The sequence below is a fragment of the Eubalaena glacialis genome, chromosome 4 (assembly GCF_028564815.1).
Source record: "Eubalaena glacialis isolate mEubGla1 chromosome 4, mEubGla1.1.hap2.+ XY, whole genome shotgun sequence".
In the NCBI taxonomy this organism is placed as follows: domain Eukaryota; kingdom Metazoa; phylum Chordata; class Mammalia; order Artiodactyla; family Balaenidae; genus Eubalaena; species Eubalaena glacialis.
The window spans coordinates 181,112,552-181,134,176 of NC_083719.1; the positions used below are offsets into that span (position 1 = coordinate 181,112,552).

General features: G+C 54.1%; 1 protein-coding gene across 1 annotated transcript in view; it reads left to right on the forward strand.

Moving 5' to 3' along the window:
* The window catches only part of ELAVL1 (ELAV like RNA binding protein 1), a 36,186-nt gene extending 14,804 nt beyond the window's left edge, over positions 1-21,382 (forward strand). The window contains exons 3-6 of the mRNA XM_061190585.1: positions 9,091-9,194; positions 12,841-12,994; positions 17,638-17,863; positions 20,640-21,382. Of these exons, the coding sequence (XP_061046568.1) occupies positions 9,091-9,194; positions 12,841-12,994; positions 17,638-17,863; positions 20,640-20,964 (809 nt within the window). The 3' untranslated portion in view covers positions 20,965-21,382. The remainder of the gene's footprint in view (positions 1-9,090; positions 9,195-12,840; positions 12,995-17,637; positions 17,864-20,639) is intronic.
* The last annotated feature ends 243 nt before the right edge of the window (positions 21,383-21,625 follow it).

The following is a 21,625-nucleotide window of genomic DNA, read 5'->3' on the forward strand; positions in this document are numbered from 1 at the left end:
ATGCTGATGCTGCCAGCTGCCTAAGGGTTTGCACGAGGCCTGGTGCCTGTTGAGGCCCTCCCTACAGAGAGGCTTCTGTTCTGAGAGCGTGGTTTCAGGGGCTCTGGAGAAAAACACGGGGAGACCAGGTGCTCCGAGGCACCTCTTCCTTTCTTTTCTCCCCAGGGAGGAACGATTTAGGGAGCGCTCCTTCTCCTCTCTCTCTTCCCCTCTTCCCTCCTCCTCCTCTTCTTCCTCCTCTCTGCATAACTCCGCTGAGGAATGGCCAGTCCTCTCAGGAGGGCTCTGGCTGCCGCGCTGGCTTGTGGGACCAGGATTCCCTACACTGAAAAATAATTTCAAAGTCAAAAGCCATATTTATTATAGAAATGTAATATTTTATTGTATTTCAATTTACATTAAAGTAGAGTAATATTATTGAACCCCATGTACCCATCATCCTGCTTCATCGACTTTCAGCCTTTGCCAGTTACGTGAAGATGCCTGTACCCGAGATAACTCCTGTAGAGGCTGGCTGACTACTGTACAGGGAGTTGGTTCATCAGAACGGGACTTTGAACTCAAAAGTCCTTTAAGGACCCTTCCAGTTCTGAGAGTCTGCAATGTAATAAATGTCTTCGAAATAGGATCTTTAGATAATACACAAAATTGAAGTGTTGGAATGTTCTAGAAGCCACACTCTCTCTCCAGTTCCAGGAGACCATCCTGAATAAGAGAGTCCTTGTTCAGAGGGGTTTGAAATTCTCCTGCGCTACTACTAAGTTTTCCCTTTCTCCTTTTATGTTCTGGTGGAAGGGAATTTTCAGCCCTGTTGATATTCCTGACTTCTTTGTCTCTTGGCTTGTTGTGGTTTTCAAAGGAATGTGAGCTATGTTAATAGGAACACCTAGATTTGGCAAGATCAGTCCGGAGAGAACTGGTTTTGAGAACCAGCGAAAGCAGCAAAAGCGTAATTTGGAAATTATTTCAGTACAGAAATAGTCCTTTTCTGCTCTCTGGGCAAAGTTGAGTGTAATGCACCGGGAGTTGTGGAGTGGGTGGGCCTGGGTTGGCATTTCAGCTCTGCATCTTGCTAGCAGTTCTTTAAACTGAATGAACTTGACTTTATGGAAAACTTACTGCATTCACTTTTCTCCTCCTGCCACCGGTGTGTGAAAACTAATTCGAGGCTGGTCCCGGGGCCGTGGGCTCACATCTCACTCCCTTTTGTCCTTTATTACACCGCTCTGGTGAAACCCCGGACTCGGTTATGTTCGTCTGACAGCTTTCTCCTGGCCTGGCTCAGGTGCCCACCCCGGAGAGAGTCTCGCATCCCAGCAGACAGGCACTCCGTCTGATCAAACCCCCAACCGAGTTCACAACACGGGCATCCCCGTGCCACAGCAGCCACTTCAGCGCATTTTCTCCCCTGAGGCCCCCTTTCCTCTCACATGATGACCGCTTCCTACTTCACAGTGAAAATAACAGCTGTCTCACCTCTGTGCTGGATCCCTTCCCTTCTCGGCATCCCAGGAACCTCAAGTTACGCAAGTACCCACTTTCCTGGTGGGTCTTTCCAGGACCACCCGCCAGCATTCAAACACGCTCCAGCCTCTGCGCTCCTTAAGAGACGCCCGGACTCCCTCTAGCTCACGGTTTCTCCTCCGCTTGAGCACTGTCGACCTTTGGAACTAGATAACTCTTGTGGGAGGGCCGTCCTGTACGGTGCAGGCTGAGCAGCATCCCTGGCCTCCACCCAGTAGATATGCCAGGGGCACCTTCTGAGTTGTGAAAACCAAGAAATGTTCCCAGATGTTGCCGTGTCCCTGGGGAGCAGAATCGCCCCCGAGTGAGGAGCTGCTGTAGCCGATGTCCTCCCTCTCCTCCCGGTCACAGAGCCGCCTCCTCTGTCTCTCCCCTCGGGTCCATGAACCTGGCTTTCTCCTACCTCTGAGGCCTCCCTCTGTCTCTCGTGCAGCTCCTTCCCAGCTGCTGACCTAGGCAGTCCTCGGCTTATTCCCATGCCTCCTCTTCTTCCTAAGCCAACCCTCGGGTCAGCGGATGCACACCCACAGCTTAGCTGGACATTCAGTTTGGCCACCTCTCTTTCAACCAGAAAGTTCTCCCGAGCTCTAGGCGCTTCAGCCTCTCAGTGTTTCCCAAACTGTCCTTGACTCTCCCACAAGCCGACTGCTTATTTCCCAGGGTCCCCATCTTAGCAGATGGCACCACTGTCCACTCAGTGGCTCCAGTCAGAAGTCTAAGCATGACCTTTGACGTGTGTCCCTGACACTCGTCCTTCTGGATGCTTCCATCCTTTTTCCTCCATCTTCCCTGCCACCGTCTTAGACCAGGCCACATCGTCTTCTGCCTGCCCTGTTGCTTTAGGCTCTTAACTGGCCAGCCATGCTCCCTCCAGCCCATTCTCCCAACTGCGGCAAAGGAATCTCTTTTTAATATACCAGATGTACCTTGTCACTCACCTGCTTTAAAAGCCTTCACTTCCTGGGCCCTGTTTGCTTTAGGATGTCTTCCTGGCCTGATTACTCGGCGTTAGATGTTCTCCTCTGGGTCCCCATAGCAATCAGGCAGACCTGCAACGTGGGTTTCCACACTGCACTGAGGTTGGAACTTTCTGGTCCAGTAGGTCCTTATGGTTCTCGGAGGCAAGGACCCTATTGTATTCCCAGATGTAGCCAGAGTCAGTGTTTGTTGAGTGAATGAATGAGTGGATCTAGGGATTGGGGGAGAATGCAGATCAGCATGGACATTCATTCATTCAGCAAATATTTATTGAGTGCCGACCATGGGCCAAGCACCAGTGATAGGAGGAGGCGGGGACACGGTGGTGGCTGGGATGCTGAGAATGTTTGATGTGCTGGCCTCGAGATTCAGAGTGTTTCTGGCCAGCCAGGCCCCCCTGTGGGAGACATGCATTTGTTGATGCCTGTTCCATCCACAGTCACTACCTGGCCTTACTGTGCAGCCCTGCCCTGCTCTCTGTCCTGGTGTCTAGCCCCTCCTCACATGACATATGACCCACGTGGGACCATGAGCCAGCCTCTACCTTGCTGCATTACATCATGCTGGCCACTTGGTCCCCAGACTCCAGCCTACATGCTCAGCTTCTGTCTCATTGCCTTGCACCTCTGGTCAGGATAAAGCCCATACCCTGGCCTGTAGCTCCCAAGTCTCCCTAAGACCCTGTCCCCCTCTTCCCCAGCCACTGCACCCCCCCCATTCACCCTCCTCTTGGGCTAGACTGAGCTGCTTGTCATTTCCCAGACACACCCTGCTCTCACACTCTTGTGATTTCTCCAGTACTCTTCCCTCTGCAGGGATGCCCTTCCACACCTACCCAGCTGACCACTTTTTTTCTTAATGCGAATCACCTCTGTTCCTTTTAGAAAAAAATTTAACATGAGACAAGCAGGAAGAAAAGTTTAAATTACCCATAATCCCACGACTGTCAGCTTTTCGGTTCATGTCCATCCAGACTTTTTTCTTTACATATTTATGGTCGTGAGCGGTCATGTGCTTTTACAAAAATGGGCTCGCACCTCCCAAGCTGTGTGGGAAACTTTTCTTCCTGTACCTGTGAACATTTTTCCCTGTCACTGAACATAGCTGTCTCATGGTCACGGGGGTTGCGTGGTATTCTGTTGCATGCAAGTTCTGAGTTTACAACAGGTTGTAACTGTTTTTCCATAGTTACAAGCCCGGTTGAGATAAATATCCTGGCACAAATCTTTGCTCACTGGTTATTTCTGTAGGAAGTCTTCCTAGAAATGAACCGGCAGAGGGGAGAGAGTATAGTTTCTAAAAGCTCTTGACCCTTATTGCCAACTGGCCCTCCAGGGGTCTGCGGTTCACCCTCTGCTCAGCCCTGCCATCCCCTAGGCCAGGCAGGGTTTCTCACCTCTTAAGTGGTGGCAGTTTGCATTTCTAGTAAAGTTCATCTGTTCTGGCTGTTTGTACTCTTCTTTTATAAAAGGACTCTTCTTGTCCTTTGCCCATCTTCTTTCCTTTGGGGACATTTGCTACTTCTTATTTATTGCCTAATTAATTCACTTATCCCCCCCAAGACCCAGTCTCTCTCCATCAGTGATGTCTTCCCTTGAGCCCCGTGGACCTTTAGAGAAAGGACTCACGTTGCAGAGGAGGACCTCGTCCACGGGGTGCTCGCCTTCCTCAGCTGTGCACCCCAGGTCAGTGTGAGGAACACTAAGGGATTAAAACATTACGTCTGGCTGCTCTGGTCCATGAAAGCAAGGCGAAATGCCATGGAATCGTCTCTTAGTCTTAACCCTTGTCTAAAGAGAGAGAAAGATGTTTGGCAATGCAAGAGCACTGGCCCAGGGGTCACCCAGCCAGGCATGCAGAGTGCCCCTTGTGGAGACAGCCTTGCTTTCTCCAGGGCAGCGGCTCCCGGGTGCCGGCCCTTGACCAGCCGCAGCACCTGGGGACTGGGAGAAACGCCTCTCAGGCCCCAGTCAGACCCACTGAGTCGGCCAGTCTGGGGTGTTTGAACCTTTCTGGAGGGAGAGCAACGCCGGTGCCGGGCATAGTCAGAACCAGAGCTGAGAAGCAGTGCCCTTCCTACGGTGCAGGGAAGTGAGAGCTGGGGGGCGCTAGCCTCATACATCCCTAGACCAGGCCCAGGGTTTGTTCATCCTCCATCCCCGTCCTTCTTTCCCTCATCTCCCGCCCCTCCCCCCTCCACCATATCTCCCATCCCGGGCTCTGGTTGCCCCCACCCCTGACCCTGGCAGGCCTCGCCCTCCTCAAGCCCCAGCAGCCTGTACAGGATCCACGCACTGACCGGGCTTGTGCCTGAGCACCATCCCCCTGCTCCCCCACCAGACCGCAGACCCCCCTCATTCAGGGCTGGTCTTCCATCGCCCCTAAAGCGGGAGGGGGCAGCAGCTGACCTGCCTTCAAGGCACTGACTGCAGCGGGCCTGCTGCCTCTAGGGGGCAGGATCATCTATAAGGGGCTTGGAAGTGTGGATCCCGACGCCTGCCTGACGTCCTGGGTCCTGGGCTGAGGAGGGACCTGGGGAGCTGCATCGTCACCCCGCGTGGTTTGTGGCCCCTGTTAGAGAAACAGTAACTTGGGAAGTGAGGGCCTTCCCACAGGCACCTGCTCTGAGCACAGCCCGTTAAGTGGGGGCTCTTCTGCATAACCACGGGGAGCCCCGCTCCTGTTGTGCACTTCCAGCGACAGTTCTCAACCTGGGCTCTGAATTGGAATCGTTGGGGAGCTTGACAAACTACCGAAGCTGTCCCCACTCCTGCCTCGCCCACCCCCATTCTGATGTCATTGGTCGGGACGTGGCCTGGGCAGTGATAGTTTTTAGCAGCCACCCTGGTGATTCTAACAAGCGGCTAGAGTTGAGAGCAGTTGGTTTATAGTGAAGGAGAGGTGGGCACTCAGCGCTGTGTGTTAACGCTTTAGTCACCGGCCTCATCCAGTGGACGAAACCAGGGGCTCCCCTTCATTCCTCACCCGCCTTCCCTCTTGGCGCACACAGGTGCCCACCACAGAGAGTAGAACACACTGGAGGACAAGAGCCGGTCCCAGCCTGGGAGTGCTGGCGCTTTAAGGACCTCAGCCCCCCTGGAGCTCCCTGCTGCGTCAGCGCATCTGCAGGTCCTCTTGGAGGCTCTTCCATCTGCCACCCCTGCCCGGGCGCGTGGCCCCCGTCTCACACCTGGTCTGGCTCACGGGCTCCTGTGGTCTCTGCACTGGCCTCAGCCCCGCTGAGGCCACGGACCACCCAGCAGCCGTCTCGGGACCAGTCCCCTGGCTCGTTTCATTCAGCCGCGCTGGCCACTTCTCATTTCCTGGAACACACCAGAGTCGTCTGAGCCTCAGAGGCTTGGTGCTTGCTCTTCTGCTGGAATGCTCGCCTCCGGCCACCCCGGGGTCTTGCTTCTAATATCCCCTCCTCAAAGGATGCTCCCGACTGCCTGTCTTCCCTGGACCGTCCTGTGAGTCCCTCTCATACCACCACGGAGATTCTCCTTGTAGCACCTGTGTATGGCTTTGTTTGTTGGTTTCTTGCTTTGTTATCTGACTCACCCAGTGGGATGTGTTTATTAAGGCAGGAACTGTCCTCCTTTGTGATTATCATTAACCACCACCCCACCCCCACCCCCCGGCCAGCCTGACACGGGGACCGACACGTAGTAGGTGCTCAGCTAATACATGTGGGCTCGTTGAGGAAGAGTGGAGGGGGAGCAGGACTGGGGAAGGAGCCAGTGGCTGTCTGAGGGTGTGTGACTTCCTAGGTGACGTGGGCAGGTGTGGTCACACGGTGGTCAAGGAGGTCACCCAGGAAGCGTTGATGACAAAGACAAGGGCCAAAGGTAGAACCTTGAGGACCATCTCGATGGAATGGGCAGAAGATTAGGAGCCTGGGGAGGGCCAGTTGGGGGGAAGGAAAACCTGACATTGCCATCACATCCTGGGGGAAGTGGTGCCTCAAGAGGGTCTGCAGTGCCCAGTGCTGCTGGGGGCTCTGGGAGCTGCGTCCTGAAACTCTCTGTGGGGTGGCACCTGAGGGTTGGGTGGCCTTAGTGAGGTCAGCAGGGGAGGGCAGTGGGGGCCGCCAAGCACCTGGGTAGGGGGAGGAATCGGGAACAAGGCTGGGCCTTGTTCATATGCCAGGAGGGGCCGGCTGCAGCAGAAGGCACAGGAACATGGCCTGGGACACCTGAAGCGCCAGAAGGGAAGGGGGCAGGTGGCCCAGGCTTGGGATTGGCCTTGTGGGAGGAGCAAGAACACCAGAAGACCAGAGAGAAGTGGAGAATGAGGGCCGGACAGGACGGCCCCGTGGTCTGGGCACCGTGAGAGATGGGCAGAGGGCAGTTGGAGAGCAGGTGTTGGGAGTAAAAATCTCAGCAAGGCTGGAGTTTGGTTGGGAATCCATACCCCAGACGATCTGCATTCTCCGCTTCATGAGGACCCTAAAGTTCCCGACCTGGAACCGATGGTAGTTTTCGGAGCTGCGGTCTGACTCTTCTGCTTGATGGGCCCAGCCCCACAGCCCAGTCTCTGAGACCCATGGAGTTTTGCTAGAAATTTAGATCTGTAAATGTAGAAAGGAGACCCATGGGTATGGGTGGTCAGGTTTTGGTTTTGTTTCTTTAAAAAAGAAAGTGGCCTGTGTGTAGCTACTCTGCCCTGAAGCATAACTCCGCATGGCACTCGTTACATGCAGGATCTGTGGGGTGACTTCCTTCCAAGGGCTACAGTGTGGAGGAGGTGGGTGGGGTAACTTTACCGTGGAGAAACCTGGCAGACCGACTGCCTTGGCCAGGGGTTGAAGGCCAGCATCCACGGTGATGAGTCATGTGGACAGCCTGCACCCCAGTATGATGGCACTAGAAGGGCGCTTCACTCTGTGGTCTTCCTCCTAAAAACCCATTATAACCCCAGTCCAACCATGAGAAAAACATCTGATGAACCCAGATTGATGGAGATTCTACAAAATTCCTGGACCAGTCCTCAAAACTGTCAAGGTCATCAAAAACAAGGAAGGTGTGAGAAACTGTCCCAGCCAAGAAGAGCCTAAGGAGACTTGACAGCTAAATGTCAAGTGGGATCCTGGATGGCATCCTGGGACAGAAAAGGACACTAGGGGAAAACTAAGGCAGTCTGAATCAGAGGTGGACAGTAGTTAATATTACTATATCAGTACCGGTTCACTAATGTAACAAATATACCATCCTAGGATGAGATGTTACTAATAGGGGAAACTGGATGTGGAGTATATGGGAACTCTGCATTACTTTTGTAATTTTTCTTTAAATCTAAAATATAAAGTATTTTGGTGTGTTTGTTTCAAGGTGGCAAAACTGGGTTAGGCTCTCACTGGGTCTTGTTATTGGCAAGATGGGCCTGGGTTCAGAGCCAGCACATCTGCCGTGAGGATCTCTGCCTGCCTGTGACTCAGGCCTCATCATGTTTTTACCATCCAGTGGGGGGAGGGGGATGGTGCAGAGCTCAGAGAGGGCGGGCCTCTGTCCCACTCACCCCTCTGTCTCTGTGCCAAGAGCACTGGCCGGTGCACAGGGGGTGCCACTCCCATGGTGCGTGGATGGGTAAGGTGCGGCTTGGTGGCGGTTCTCTTCCCTGCCGCCTGCCGCCTCCTGCTCCTCCTCCGTAGTGAAAGTGCAAGGCTCCTTCCACTCCGACCCTCATCCATTGCTTCTCTCTGGGCCTCCCTGGGACCCACAGCCCCTCTCCTGCTGTGCCGTGTCCCTCCTGTGTATCCAGTTGGTGGTCACTCCTGCCACTTCTGAACAGTTCCCCAAGAGGGAGTGGGGACACCCTGCCTGTAACCCTGGATTTCTTCGGGAAGAACTCAGCTTCGCACCTGCCTTACGACTCCCCCAGGCTTCGGCTAATGAGGCTGTTGCCGAGGGAGCTGCTGCCAGGGGGACTCTGGATACCTGGCCAGGGCTGTGGAGGTGGGGCCCCGGCTTCTCCCTGTGCTTCCTTCCTCCTCCCCGAGCTGGGCGGCAGGTTTGGGAAAGTGAGGGCAACCGACACTGGGTGGCGCCAGAGCCCAGCAGGCCTTCCCACTCTGGGCGTGGAAGTGGCGGAAAACAGCCTGGACACTGACAGCTGATCGTAGTCAGGTTCTCCCCGCCAGCCTGTCCTGTGTGCTGCTGTGACTGTCCTCCTCCTCACGCCCCCACGCAGTCCCCCTCGGAGCCACACAGAGCGGCCAGCACCGGTGGGACGACTCCTTGTCACTGCTTTGGTGATGGGTTCCCTAGGATGCTCTTAGTAACACAGTGTTTCTCTTTAAATAAACTTTTTTTTTTTAAAGTAACATTTTGTAAATTTGTTCCTTGCAGAAAATATACAGGTTTGCCAAGGGAGTGTAACAAATAAACCATCAATATAGATTGTAACCATCGATCTCTAACTCCCACCTTCCCAGAGGCCATGGCTCTTAGCGTTCTCTCTCGGTCTTCTCTCTGGTCTTGTCCTTTTGAGCCCAGCCGGACATAGTCCTGTTCATCCTCCTCGTCTCTCTGTCTCGCTCACTCACTGGCTCTCAGTGGCTCACCCATGTCCCTGTGTTCTCCCACACAGGACACAGCTTGGGCTACGGCTTTGTGAACTACGTGACTGCAAAGGATGCAGAGAGAGCGATAAACACGCTGAACGGCCTGCGGCTCCAGTCAAAAACCATTAAGGTAAAGAGCTGCAATCACCATCTCGTTCATTCCTGGCTGCACAGAGGTCTGTGCTGAGCCCTAGCCTGGGTGAGAGACCCCTCCCACCCTTACTTCACCGTCACCATCACCGCACCATTAGCACAGTCGCGCCTTAGAGGTCTGCCGCTTTTTCAGGGCATCTGGGGGGCCTCCTGTCTGCTCAGAAGAGAGGCATTGCATGTCAGATGTGTGTCAGGTGGTGACCGTCCCAGACCTTGTGCCTCTGGCTCGTTTCCTCCTCAGCCCCACCAGCAACGGGAGGGTCCCCGTGAAGGACTTAGGCTGGGACAGCCCCCTCCCTGGCCCCGGGTGTCCCTCGTGTGCTGGCTCACAGCAGCCTCCTCCGAAGGCCTCCCTGCCGGTCTCTTCTACTGGCCAAGGTGCTCCCGTCCTCTTGCAGCTCCCGACCTCATGCCGAGCGGGCGTTGGGCCAGCCCTGCCCTCCTGCTCGCGCCCGGTTGTTGCTGTGGTGGCGGCGGCAGCAGCATCGTCCCTCCCGCCTCCTGCCCAGGCTTCCATTCCTGCTCCGTCACTGGTGTAATCCTTCTCCCACCAGTTCATTCAGCATTCATTTGGCAAACGTTTATGAGTGCCTACTATGTGCCACACGGTGAACAGAACAAATTCCATGCCCTTGTGGGGCTGGGCCTGTGTGTGTGTGCGCGCCTGCGTGCGCACAAACGATAAAAAAAAAATATGAAAGCCAGGTGTGGCAGAGGTAGGCGTCCCAGGGGCGCCGTGTCCTGGGGGGGTGGTTCGTGATGACTTGAGGTGACTTGAGGGGAGTGAGGGAGCCATGCAGCACCAGCTGGGAGGGCCTTGGGCAGACCATCCTCAGCGTCATTCCCGGTTCCAGGGCCGTGGTGGCTTCCTGGGACAAGTCGGCGAGTCCTCCGGGCCTCAGGATGGCTTCCCCAACCTTCACGCTCCTCTCAACCTGCCACCGCTAACCACGCCCTCCTGCTCTCAGCCCGGAGCCCCACCTCCTCCCCACCCCAAGTGTCTGTCTTCAGGCTCTGCCTACCCCTGGACCAACCTTGGGTTTTCCCGACCATCGCTCCCTGCTGAGCCCTCCTGTAGAATATGCCTCCTACCCCCGCCCCACGCGGGACCCTGACCCGGCTTCCTGCAGCAGCCTCTCAGCACTGTGCCCACCGCCCCTCACCTGCAGACTGGCGAGTCAGCCCTCGTTCCTGAGACACACGCCCGCCAGAGCCACCAGAGTTGTCTCCCTCGACCCGAAGCCACTGGAATGAGATCATCCTGTTGAGCCTTTGCATCTTCCAGTTCCTCACACCTAGTTCTGAGGGCCGGAAGTCCAAGATCCGGGTGTCGGCAGGTTGCGTGCCTTCGGAGGGCTGTGGGCTGTGAAGGAGGATCTGTTCCGTGCCCCTCTTCCGGCGCCTGGTGGTCACTGAATCTTGGGCAATCCTCGGCTTATAGAAGCATCACCCCAGTCTCTGCCTTCATCTTCACACGGGGTTCTCCCTGAGTGCATGTCTGTGTCCAAATTTCCCCTTTTTATAAGGACCTCAGTCATTGATTTGGGGCCATCTTATTCCGCTTTGGCCTCACCTTCACTAATTGCATCTATAATGATCCTGTTTCAAATGAGGTCACATTTTGAGGTACTGAGGGTTAGGACTCCAACATGTGAATTTGTGGGGGAACGTAATTCAAAAATTCCTTGTTCTTCAAAAACCTCTCACAGGAATGTTTCCTAAGAATAGGACAGTAGACCTGATTGAGGCAAAGGAGCAGGTGGTGCCAGGAGCTTAGAAAAGAGGGTTCTGGGCCTAGTGTCTTGGAGCGGGGCCAGGCACGCCTGCCGCGTCATCACACACCTGCCGCGAGAGGGTTCTCTAGTGCAGTCTTCTTGCATTCTGATTTGACTCTGAGCTTGACAGTGGCTGAAGAGAAAAGGAAAGCTGCAGTGGCCATCAAGGTCCTTGGAGACACCTGTGCTGAAAGGAATTGAAGCGCAGTTGGCTTTGAAAGCATTGCCTCTCTGGGGCTTTATCAGGGGACAATTGTAACTACAGTCAGTGCCAGCCTCCACACCACTCCCACGGTGCTAATTTGGGAATGTTCTTTCCCACAGTGACCTTCACCAAAAGCCAAGGGCAGGCCCCAAATGCAACCTGTTCTGGACAGATCTGCAAGGGACCAGACAGGATGGTCCTGGGAGGCAGCTCCCTACTGGCCCAGCCTGATCCTGGGAAAGCACAGACTAGCCTGAGTCCCGGGAGGCCTGCCTCCCTCCTTCAGCTGTCCTGCCTGAAATCTGACGCCCCACATCGGGGCATTTGATAAAATTGGACAGCAGACGGTTGGAGTGACCCCCTCTGGCAGGAGTCTGAGTGGGCTGTTCTGTGGGGCTGGTTGACGTAGATCCGGAAAGTGGAGACCCAGAAGTGGGGCCAGCGTCCTTCCTGGTAGTCAAGGAGCGTGACCACGCCCACCTGGGAAGGTGGCCTCTTGGAGACAGTGCTGCCTCTGCCCCAGGTGAACAAACCATCGGGTGGCCCCAAAGTGTCCCCAGAGTGCCTTAGGCCTGGCTGCAGTGCAGGGAAGCTTCCAGGGAATGTCAGCTTGTACAGTACTGCTCTGTGGAGGCCACCAGCCCCTGATGGGACCCGGTGCCCTGGGGCGTCCTTCTGATCAGCATCGCTTCTGTTCCACTCTCCTCTGACGCTCCCCTCCGTGAGCCCAGCTCCTTTTCGGGTGGAGTTGGGCTCTGACCACGCCACACGGTTTCTCCTTCCATCCGCCATCTCTCCCGCTAGACTGCATTCTGCTTTGCAGGCAGAGGTGGTGTCTGTCTTCTCCTTTTCTGGAACGTCCCAGGTGCACCTCGAATGTTTGAGAGTCAACGAGCACATGAATAAAGGGGTGTGTGTGTGTATGTGTGTGTGTGGTCTTAGCATGTAGAATTACACCCCTGCCCTTCCTGGCAGGCCTGAGTGTTGTGGTGAGAACACACCTGTCGTCTTGCCCTTGTGCTGCCCCCTTGGCCTGCAGGGTCCACCCAGCTGTCGCCCCAACCTGGGAGAGCGCCAGAGACCCTTTCCTTGCTACCAGCCCCACACGCACGCACCCTTTTATCTAAACCACTGCACAAGCTCCTTTTAGCCTTTCTTCAGCTTTGCAGAACGTAAGCCTAAAAAGCATGGGGTCATTTAATATGTGTGTACCCCCCAGCACTCGGGCCCCATCTGGGCTCCCATGGCAAACTTGCTTGTTGTCAGGTGGGTGTCACGGTCCCAGAGCACACAGCCCGCTGTCCCCTGGGCTCCTCACAGGCAGGACCAGGTCCCCTCCCAGCCCTGCTCACTGTCCAGAGAGGCCTGAGGCCATGGTAGGAGCACAGGCAGCCGGGGTTGGCTCCCTGCCCTGCCCCGGCCAGCCGTGGACCCTCAGACTCTCGACTGTGAAACAAGAATAATGTCTTGTCATCAGGGTGTGTGAGGGCCCTTGCCTGGCCCTTGGGGAGCTGCCAGCACGGGCTGCTGCAGGTGACCTCCTTCCATAGGGTTGGCTTTTTCTCACCCGAAAATTTAACACCCTCCCTCGATGCTTTGGCCACACACCTGCCCTAACGCCAGTGAGCGGTTTTGTTTTCAAGGTGTCGTATGCTCGCCCGAGCTCAGAGGTCATCAAAGATGCCAACTTGTACATCAGCGGGCTTCCAAGGAACATGACCCAGAAGGATGTGGAGGACATGTTCTCTCGGTTCGGGCGGATCATCAACTCCCGGGTCCTCGTGGATCAGACCACAGGTACGGCAGGTGGCCCGGGATACAGCGAGGTTTTCCTCCAGGCAGGGGCCGGGTCTCCTAGGGAGGACAGATCACTGTCATTAGTTATTCCACCAATGAGGACAGAGTCAAAATGAGAAGACGTTGGTTTTTGTTTAATGAGGCTGGGGAGGTTAAGTGGCATAAAAGCAGCCCTGACATAAAAGCTTAGGCCTGTTATGGTGAAAACACCGAGAGATTCTGGCAGTTTCTGCAGGCACCCACACGTCCTAGCCTGGACTACGAATGTTGCCGTTCTTACTGCAGGCAGTGGTATGCCGCGTGAGACAGTCTTCACCTGAGGTCCAGAGTCCCCACCTTTCCTTACCCAGAGCTCCAAGGGTGACTGTTTCTGGGGAGCTGTTCTTCGGTCTTCAGGACTTGGATACCCCGCCCCCTCGGGTAGCACATTCAAAGCTCAGAGCTCGAAGGCAGTGACTTCCTCTCTCAGGCAGTCCTGGCCACTTTGCCAGCCCCTCTCAGGTCGTCTCAGTTCAGGACACGAGCAGCCTGGGCGATGGGCTTTGCGTAAAGCAGTAAGGCACCGCCAAGCTGAGCCCTGCGTGCCCCGGAGGCAGCCCCTCACTGCGGCCACCTGCCCCACTGGCCTCGCGCCTGGGGTCGGGCCCGGGCCGCCCTGCTTTAGGGCCCTTCATCTCTGTTCTCAGCAGGAGTGGGAATTTACTGACCAACTAGCAAAAAAGATTACTGCTCAGGGAGCTCAGCGAAGCCAGTGGAATTGTCTGCGGTTGGTTTTTATGTTCTTCCAGCACAGAGCGTGTTCACCACCCCCTTGGCTGAGGTAGTCAGACACACACTGGGTGGTCGGGCCAGAGCAGTTGTGGCTCCGAGGTGACCTCCCCCGGGAGGCTGCAGAGCCACACAGGGAGCAGGCGGGCAGGGTATCCTGGCCCATGACAGATGGGGGTGGAGGTGCATGCACGTTTTCCCACATCCCCCCTAAGCTGTGTGCTCTGGGGCCCACAGTCTTGTCACCTGCACTCCCTTGTCCTGTCCCAGCTGTGGAAGCTCATCTTGGCATGGGCTGGCCCTACCTGCTGCCCAGGCTGCAGTCCTGGGCTGGGGCCCGGCCTGGAGACGAGTGGACAGCTCGAGTCTCCCAGGGGCCTGAGGAGGAGAAGGGGCTTCTGGACCCCAAGCTCTGCTGGAGGGACATAGACTCCACCCAGCCGTCCTCCTTCTTTCTGCCCCTCGGCTCTGGGCCGGGGGATGGGCGTGAGGTAAAGATGCCGTGTACTTGGTGTAAACCCCTGTTCTGTGCCAGAAGAGCTTCCTGTGGTCCCTAAAGTTCCCCTTACTTATCTTCAAGTGCCAGTTGAGAGAGTGATCCCGTCGGCTGGTCAGCACATGTATTTATCCCCAGCCCCACCTGCACAGAAGCGCCTGAGTGGGCCACCTGGAGACCTGGCGGGGGTGACGGTGCTGGCCCGTATTCTGCCTCCATGGCCCTGCTTTTCCGGATCCTGTACGGACTGCTGTGCCTCTGCTCGCCTCTGTCCAGCGCAGCACCGCTGAGCAGGGCCCAGCTCTCGAGTTGGAGTCCACCCACCTCGAGAGCGCACCCCCTGCCATGCAGCTTTTGTCTGCATCATCCTGAGGGAGGTCTCTCCTGCAGACAGTTCCCTCACCCCTTTGCTGGGACTTTTGCCTCCTTTCCCTCTGCAAGGCTGGTGTCTCCTAGAGTTTGGGGGCACCTCAGGGTTGTGCCCTCAGGCCCCCCCGCCAGCTTCTGCCACTTAGGCGAGGGGACAGGGTCCCTACCCCACACCTCTGTCTCTGTTCAGGAGCTTTGCGAGAGGGCAGGGGGAAGGAAGCCGTGAGGGAGCTCCAGGGGCTCCTCCCTCTCCACAGCCCTCGCCTAGGCCGGGTGTCGGATTGGAGAGTAGAAAGGTGAGCCCCCGGGCCTGTGGGCTCCCCTTCCTTCCCTCTGCTCCAGAGGAGGCCACCATGCAGGGCTCCTCTGCTGGGACAGAGGCTGCTCGTTGCTGGGACCCCATGGAGCCCCGGCGGCTGGGGCAGAGAATAGCGGGGCAAGCAAGTTTGTGTGTCGAGTTTGCCTTCGTATGACGTGCTTTTTAAAGAAACAGAGAAGCTCTCTTAAAAAACCTTAATCTCCTGAGCTGACAGAACTTTTTCAAAGAATGTCTTTGCTTCTTTATACATTTTAATTGTGAACTTCATAGTTGACTCATCTGGAGATCGTGCCATTTATTGGTCATTGGTCTTTGTTCTTAATCCTAAAAATGCTAAACGAAAAAAAAAATCCACAGAGTCATCTTCAAAAAGTATACATTCATCCAATCATTGAGTGAGTTTATATTCCCTCACTTTAAGTAACATTCTCTCTCTTACTCAGCTTTTCTTCATTTCACTCGGGCAGTTTTCATTTGATAGTCATTTTGCAAAACCAAACAGGGAAACCACACTTGCGCACACACACTCTGTCTGCTTGATTGCAAGGTCTTTATAAATAGAGTGGAACCGTATCCTGCAGGCAGCTTTCTGTAGCAGCCAGCCAACCACAGCTTCCAGTGGGATTTGCCTGCAGTTAGATTTCGTTCGGGTTCCCATCTGTCTAAGCTGTCGTTCGTGCCGTTTAAGAGTAAATAAAAACAGTGTATGCCAAGTACATGTTTTCAGGTGTTCCTTCTGAACCGAAATTTTAAAGTGGGCTCAGGCTCTAGAATTTTCCTGGCACACGTGTGAATTGCTGGGTCTGATCTCACTAATTCAGTGAGCATCTCTGGCTGTGTCAATTTTAAATTTTTACTTAAATAGTGATGGAACCAATGCGGGGGCAGCCCAGAGGCCATGAGGAGCTGCTGTGCTGGGGGCGCCCCAGAAGGGAGAGTTTCCCAGTTGGAGAGTTAGGGTGTGTGCTTTAGGACTTGGCGGAGGGCATCCACAGGATGCTTCTGTTGTGAAGAAAGAGCCCCTGCCCTAGGGCCCCTGACTACTGTCTACTTGTTCACATGGGACCCACGGTGTTGCATCCAAGTCAGGACAGAGCTTGGGATTCTAGGCCCCGAGGGGACGACTGTGCCTTGCAGTGACACTTGTCATCTCCGCACCAGCCTGGTGTGCCCGAGTCTCCCAGGCCCCTCCGCGGCCTTGGGGCCAGCTGGGGATACCCACGCCTTGTTGCCCATCATGGGGACGGTGGGTGGGACCCTGCAGGAAATGGTGAGGAAAGGTGCCGGGATGTGGGAGCCGACTGGGGGATGTTCCTCACGCTCACTTAGCCGGTGGCCCGAGGCCCTGGGCTCTTCTGCTCTGATGGTCGTCACTCACCACATGCTAAAGGCCTTTGTCTAGAGAAGAAATTGTGTCTTACGGCTGTCTGCCTCAGCCTCCCCTACCAGGGCATACTGTGCTTCCAGCCCAGGCCCGTCATCCCCAGGCTGGCCCTCGGCCGTCACCAGTACACTTCGACCTTCACACTTGACCCCTGTTTCTTCTCCCCAGGAGAAGGAGCCAGTTCTCTTCCCCGGCTCCACATTCCCTCACCTCAGCCCCACCCCATTCCTCAAGTTCTTCAAGGGACGAGGGCCCCCATCATCCCCCCCAGACCCAGAACGACGGCGTATGGGGCTAGAGGGTGACTGAGCCCCTTCCCATCTGGTTTGTTCAGGTCTCACACTTGTGCCAGACTAAACTGACCACGCCTTCAGCAGTTGGGCCTCGGACTCAGGTAGCCTGGTCCCGGGCCATGTCCTTGCTCTGTCGAGGGATGGGGTTACAGCAGGCCCAGGACTTGCCTTTGGTGGCTCAGTCCAGGTGGCAAGAAAAGGTGTTCTCCCAAGGCAGCTTGAGGTGGCGATGAATGGGCGCAAGACAGGGACTCTTCAGCTGCCGGGGAGTCTGTGGGTGGGTGTGTCAGCAGTTTTCTGGGAAAAGAATGCGTGGCCTCACTTGATTCTGAGGGCAATTTGGGGCCCACAGGGGGTCCCAGGACCTTACAGTGGAATATCCAAGAGGTGAGTGAGGTGTTGGTGGCAGGAAAGAGTCATCAGGGTTCAGCTTGGTTACTAGGATTCCACGCCCTTGAGGGATGCAGGAGGCTGAGCCAGGCACCGAGCAAACAGGGATTCGGTCAGGCCAGCCCAGGAGGCGACATGCTGCAAAGGCCCAGCTGGGGTACGTGGCTAGATGGCCGGGAAGACCATGGGAGGGAGCTCCCGGAGCCCAGGGACAATTCCTTGTCACCCACCTACCCCTCAGCACGCCGTGCACCCACACTGCGGTGGGCACCTGGCATCGAAATGGTGATGGAGGACATAATCTCTTCTAATGTGGCTTCTTTTAAGAAAGAGGTCTGGGGTGTCTTATTTGAGACTCCTGTCACCAAAGTATCTTTTGGCACTGAGGCTGTGGAGTCGTTGCTTCAACTCGGAAGAAAGTCTGAAACCTTAATCTTTTATTAGTCGTTGTTGGTTTTTTTTAATTTGTTCATGTTTCCATATTTAGGTTTAATTTTTGTTTATCTCATTAACCAAGCATCCAATTTGAACCACAGTAGCCTGACTGACTTGACTTTTGCTTTTCAGTTTTAAAAATCCTTGCAGTTTTTCCCCTAACTCCATTTTTGTTGGTTTGTTAAAAAGGTTTGTCCAGAGGGGTTGCGTTTATCCGGTTTGACAAACGGTCGGAAGCAGAAGAGGCAATTACCAGTTTCAATGGTCATAAACCCCCAGGTTCCTCCGAGCCCATTACAGTGAAGTTTGCAGCCAATCCCAACCAGAACAAAAACGTGGCGCTGCTCTCCCAGCTGTACCACTCGCCAGCTAGGCGGTTCGGAGGTCCCGTCCATCACCAGGCGCAGAGATTCAGGTGGGTCAGGAGGACGCGCTCTTCCCACCACGGCCACTCGGGCCCCTTCTGGCTGCGCGGAGCCCTGCTGGTTGGGTGACTGTGCAGTGGAAACCTCTGGGCTGATCACGTCAGAAAGTCGTGCTCACGGCCATTTCATGTCTCCATGTCCCCCACCTGCATCAGAAAGGTATCTGTATGGAAGCTGTTTATTTCCATCCAAGTGTTGTCTTTAACTAGAATGAAAAAGGTAGTGCAGCTCCAACCAGCTCCCAGGAGAGTGAGTGCATAGCGCTGCAGCCTGCAGTTTCTAGTGATATGCGAGTAGACCCATGAGTTTAAAAGATCATCCCGTATCTGGGAGAGAAAAGATGCAGCTTTAGGGGTGCTTATGCAAGAGCCGTTCTTCCAGAGTTTTAAACAGGTTTTAGACATTTGATCAGCAGCCCTAAGGCAAACCTTTCTCATATACCTACCTTGTGGAGTCATTTGTGTCTAAATATTATTATATGCCTTCTGTTTAAAAGCCGCATCCTAGAGGTGAACCGTTTTCCCACCTTCCTTAGTCTTTCCATATAAAATGATTCTAGTCGCCAGGATCTAGCAGGACAGAGACAAGTAGAGTCAGTAACTTGGACTCTGAAATCAGGTGTGTTACTGCCTCACGAACAGCTGAGACCCCACTTCTCCCAGCTTTGAGAAGTGGCATGAGGGCTAATCTCAGGTATGTTAAGGATTTCTCTCTGTGACTTTTCAGGGTTCCCGTCTTTAAGTGGTGAGGTTGGGTAGCACCCCGCTCATTTCCACAGATGCTGTTTTTCAAGGTCTTATTTTCACAGTCCAATAATCCAGGGTTCTCAACTCAGCTCAGGTTCCAAAGCTGGCCTTCCTTCGTTGGCTTTTCTGGTTTAAAGGCAAAGCAGGGGAAGCGTCTTTGGACAGAAGTGAGCTAAATCCAGTTTTGAAAGTCAGCACGGTCAGCCTCACTGGTGATCGGGTGGGATGTGTAGATGACCAAGTTCAGTGAGTTACCCAGGAACTCTGGAAAACCAGGAAGCTTGGAGGAGAAGAGAAAGGAGAGATGGGAGGTGCAGAAGGGGCCAGGCAGGAGAGGGACCGTGACCTCCAGAGATGGACGGAAGGAAGGGGCGGGCGGGAAGGCTCGCCACCAGAAGGCAGACTAAGATAAGAAGAAGAAGAAAGAAGACCCAGAAGAGGAGAGGGTTTGCAGTCAGTTCTTATCATGTTGGGAAAAGTCCCCAAATCAAGGAAGAGTCAGTTCTCCTCTTGCACCATCAGAGGAAAGAATGGGGGTGGGTTTCATGACAGTTGAGATGAAACAGATCAGCTCCAACTAGCAGGAGAAAACTCACAAGAATAAATAAGAATGAGAATCATGTCAATAAAAGTAAAATATTACCTCATTATTTTCAGTATAATATCTATGTCAAGATTTAGTTAACTATGATAACTTGGGTCCGTGTCCTACAAAACTTGGAGAAAAGGAGGTCCTTTTAAAAGTCAGAATGTCTTTCCATTTCTCACTGAAAAGCAGCTCATACAGATACTCGGGTGCCTTTTCCCACCCCCATTTCAATGATACCGTGGTCTCACCACTAACAAGCCTCCTGAGTCATCTAACCAATTTAGACATTTGGTACAGGCTGTTTAAAATTATTCTCGCAAATTCAAAACCATGGCCCACAATGTGCCTTGATTCTTCTGTACCTGCATCAGCGATCACCGTTGTGTCAGTGGTCTGCACCTCGGGGGCTGGCCACTCTTCTCCCATGTCTGCTGAGGGCGTGAATCTGTTTAGTGACACTTGAAGGCACCCCCGCTCACCCCTGGATCAGACCCACGACTCGAACCTGATTTTATTTTGGAGCAGGTAATAACTTCTCCAGTTGCATTGTGTGGCTTCAGAGATGCTGTATCGTGCTCAAATATTCTTAAATTGATCCTCCAACAGTTACTTTTGAGCTTGTGAAACATCTCAAGGGCCACGTGGCTTCAGTAACAATCTTGTCATCTCCCTTAATCCTTATTGCCCACGACTTGTAGAAGGCTTATTTTTGATGTGACTAAAAGTGGTGCTTTAGAAAGGGGCTCCACATTTTTGGTAAAGCTTGGTAGATTTACAGTTCACAGCCCTGGCCCTTCTGGGCTGTTAAGAGCCAGCAGCGGAAGGGTGTCCGGAGCTGTGCCCTGCCGGTAGTGGCCCTTCACGGGAGTGTGCTGTACGCAGGCACCGCTCGGACGTGAACCCTCGGAGAGGGAGGGTGCCGATGGGGGTGGGGATGGGGTATAAAATTCAGAGAAAGAAAAGAAAAAAATTCAGGCCTCTCCGCACCCCCACCATACCCCCGCAAACACACACACAGACACAGACAGAGGATGAGGAACGGTTTCCTCCAGGGAGAGCTGGGGGTGTAACAGCACCTCGGAGGATGTGGAGAAGCTTCCATCATTTAAAATGTGGGAAGTACGGGTGTGACTAAACAGGACCACCCCACCAAGGTGGGAGGGGTGGAGGGAGTGGCTGGTCAGAGGCCACTAGAGGCCATCGCTCTGAGGCCTGACCCCCTGCAGGCAGCAAACGTCTCTCCCCGGAGTCGACTCCCTACAGAGCAGGGAGCCCATGCCCTCCCTCCGCCCCCATATTGAGTTCCTCTCAGTTGAAAAGTCCTGATTTTGACTGAGCGGGGTGTGTCAGCCCGAGCGCCTCACATGGGCTGCGTGCAGCTCGCTGGCCCGCACTGACCTTGACCTGAATGCTGTGCTCTCTGTTTGCTAGGTTCTCCCCTATGGGTGTAGATCACATGAGTGGGCTTTCTGGTGTCAATGTCCCAGGCAACGCTTCTTCGGGCTGGTGCATCTTCATCTACAACCTTGGTCAAGATGCCGATGAGGGAATCCTCTGGCAGATGTTTGGCCCCTTTGGTGCAGTTACCAATGTGAAAGTGATTCGCGACTTCAACACCAACAAGTGCAAAGGCTTTGGTTTTGTGACCATGACAAACTATGAAGAAGCCGCGATGGCCATAGCAAGTCTGAACGGCTACCGCCTGGGGGACAAAATCTTACAGGTTTCCTTCAAAACCAACAAGTCCCACAAATAACTCGCTCATGCTTTTTTTTGTACGGAATAGATAATTAAGAGTGAAGAAGTTGAAACTTTTTTGTTAGTGTACAACTCATTTTGCGCCAATTTTCACAAGTGTTTGTCTTAGTCTAAATGAGAAGTGAAAAGGTTTTTATACTCTGGGATGCAACCGACATGTTCAAATGTTTGAAATCCCACAATGTTAGACCAATTTTAAGTTTCTTAAGTTATTTCCTTTAAAATATATATTAAACAGAAATCTAAGTAGACTGCATTGACTAACCAGTCCCTCGGGATGGTGGTGAAACTGAAGCATGCTTTAACTTCTGAGACTGTCTAACACGCGTTTCATTCGATGTCTCCACAAACTGGATAGAAACAAACAAAAAGAAATGACCTTTTAGTTTTAGTTTTTAAACTAAAGATGTTAGACAGATGCCTTGTGTGCGTTTTCTCAACCGCTTCAACATTTTAAGCGATTTCTGCTTTGGTTGACAGGAAATTGCTTTCCCAAGCAGGTCCCATTGCCACCTCCTGCTCACTCAGCCGATTGGCCCCGGCAGTGGCAGCGGGCCCGTCTGCCGTGGGCCACAAGCGGGGAGGGGGGCCACACACCAGGCCGGGCCAGGCTCTGCCGAGGACACGAGTGGGTTTCCTAAGCCCAGGCGCCAATGGGA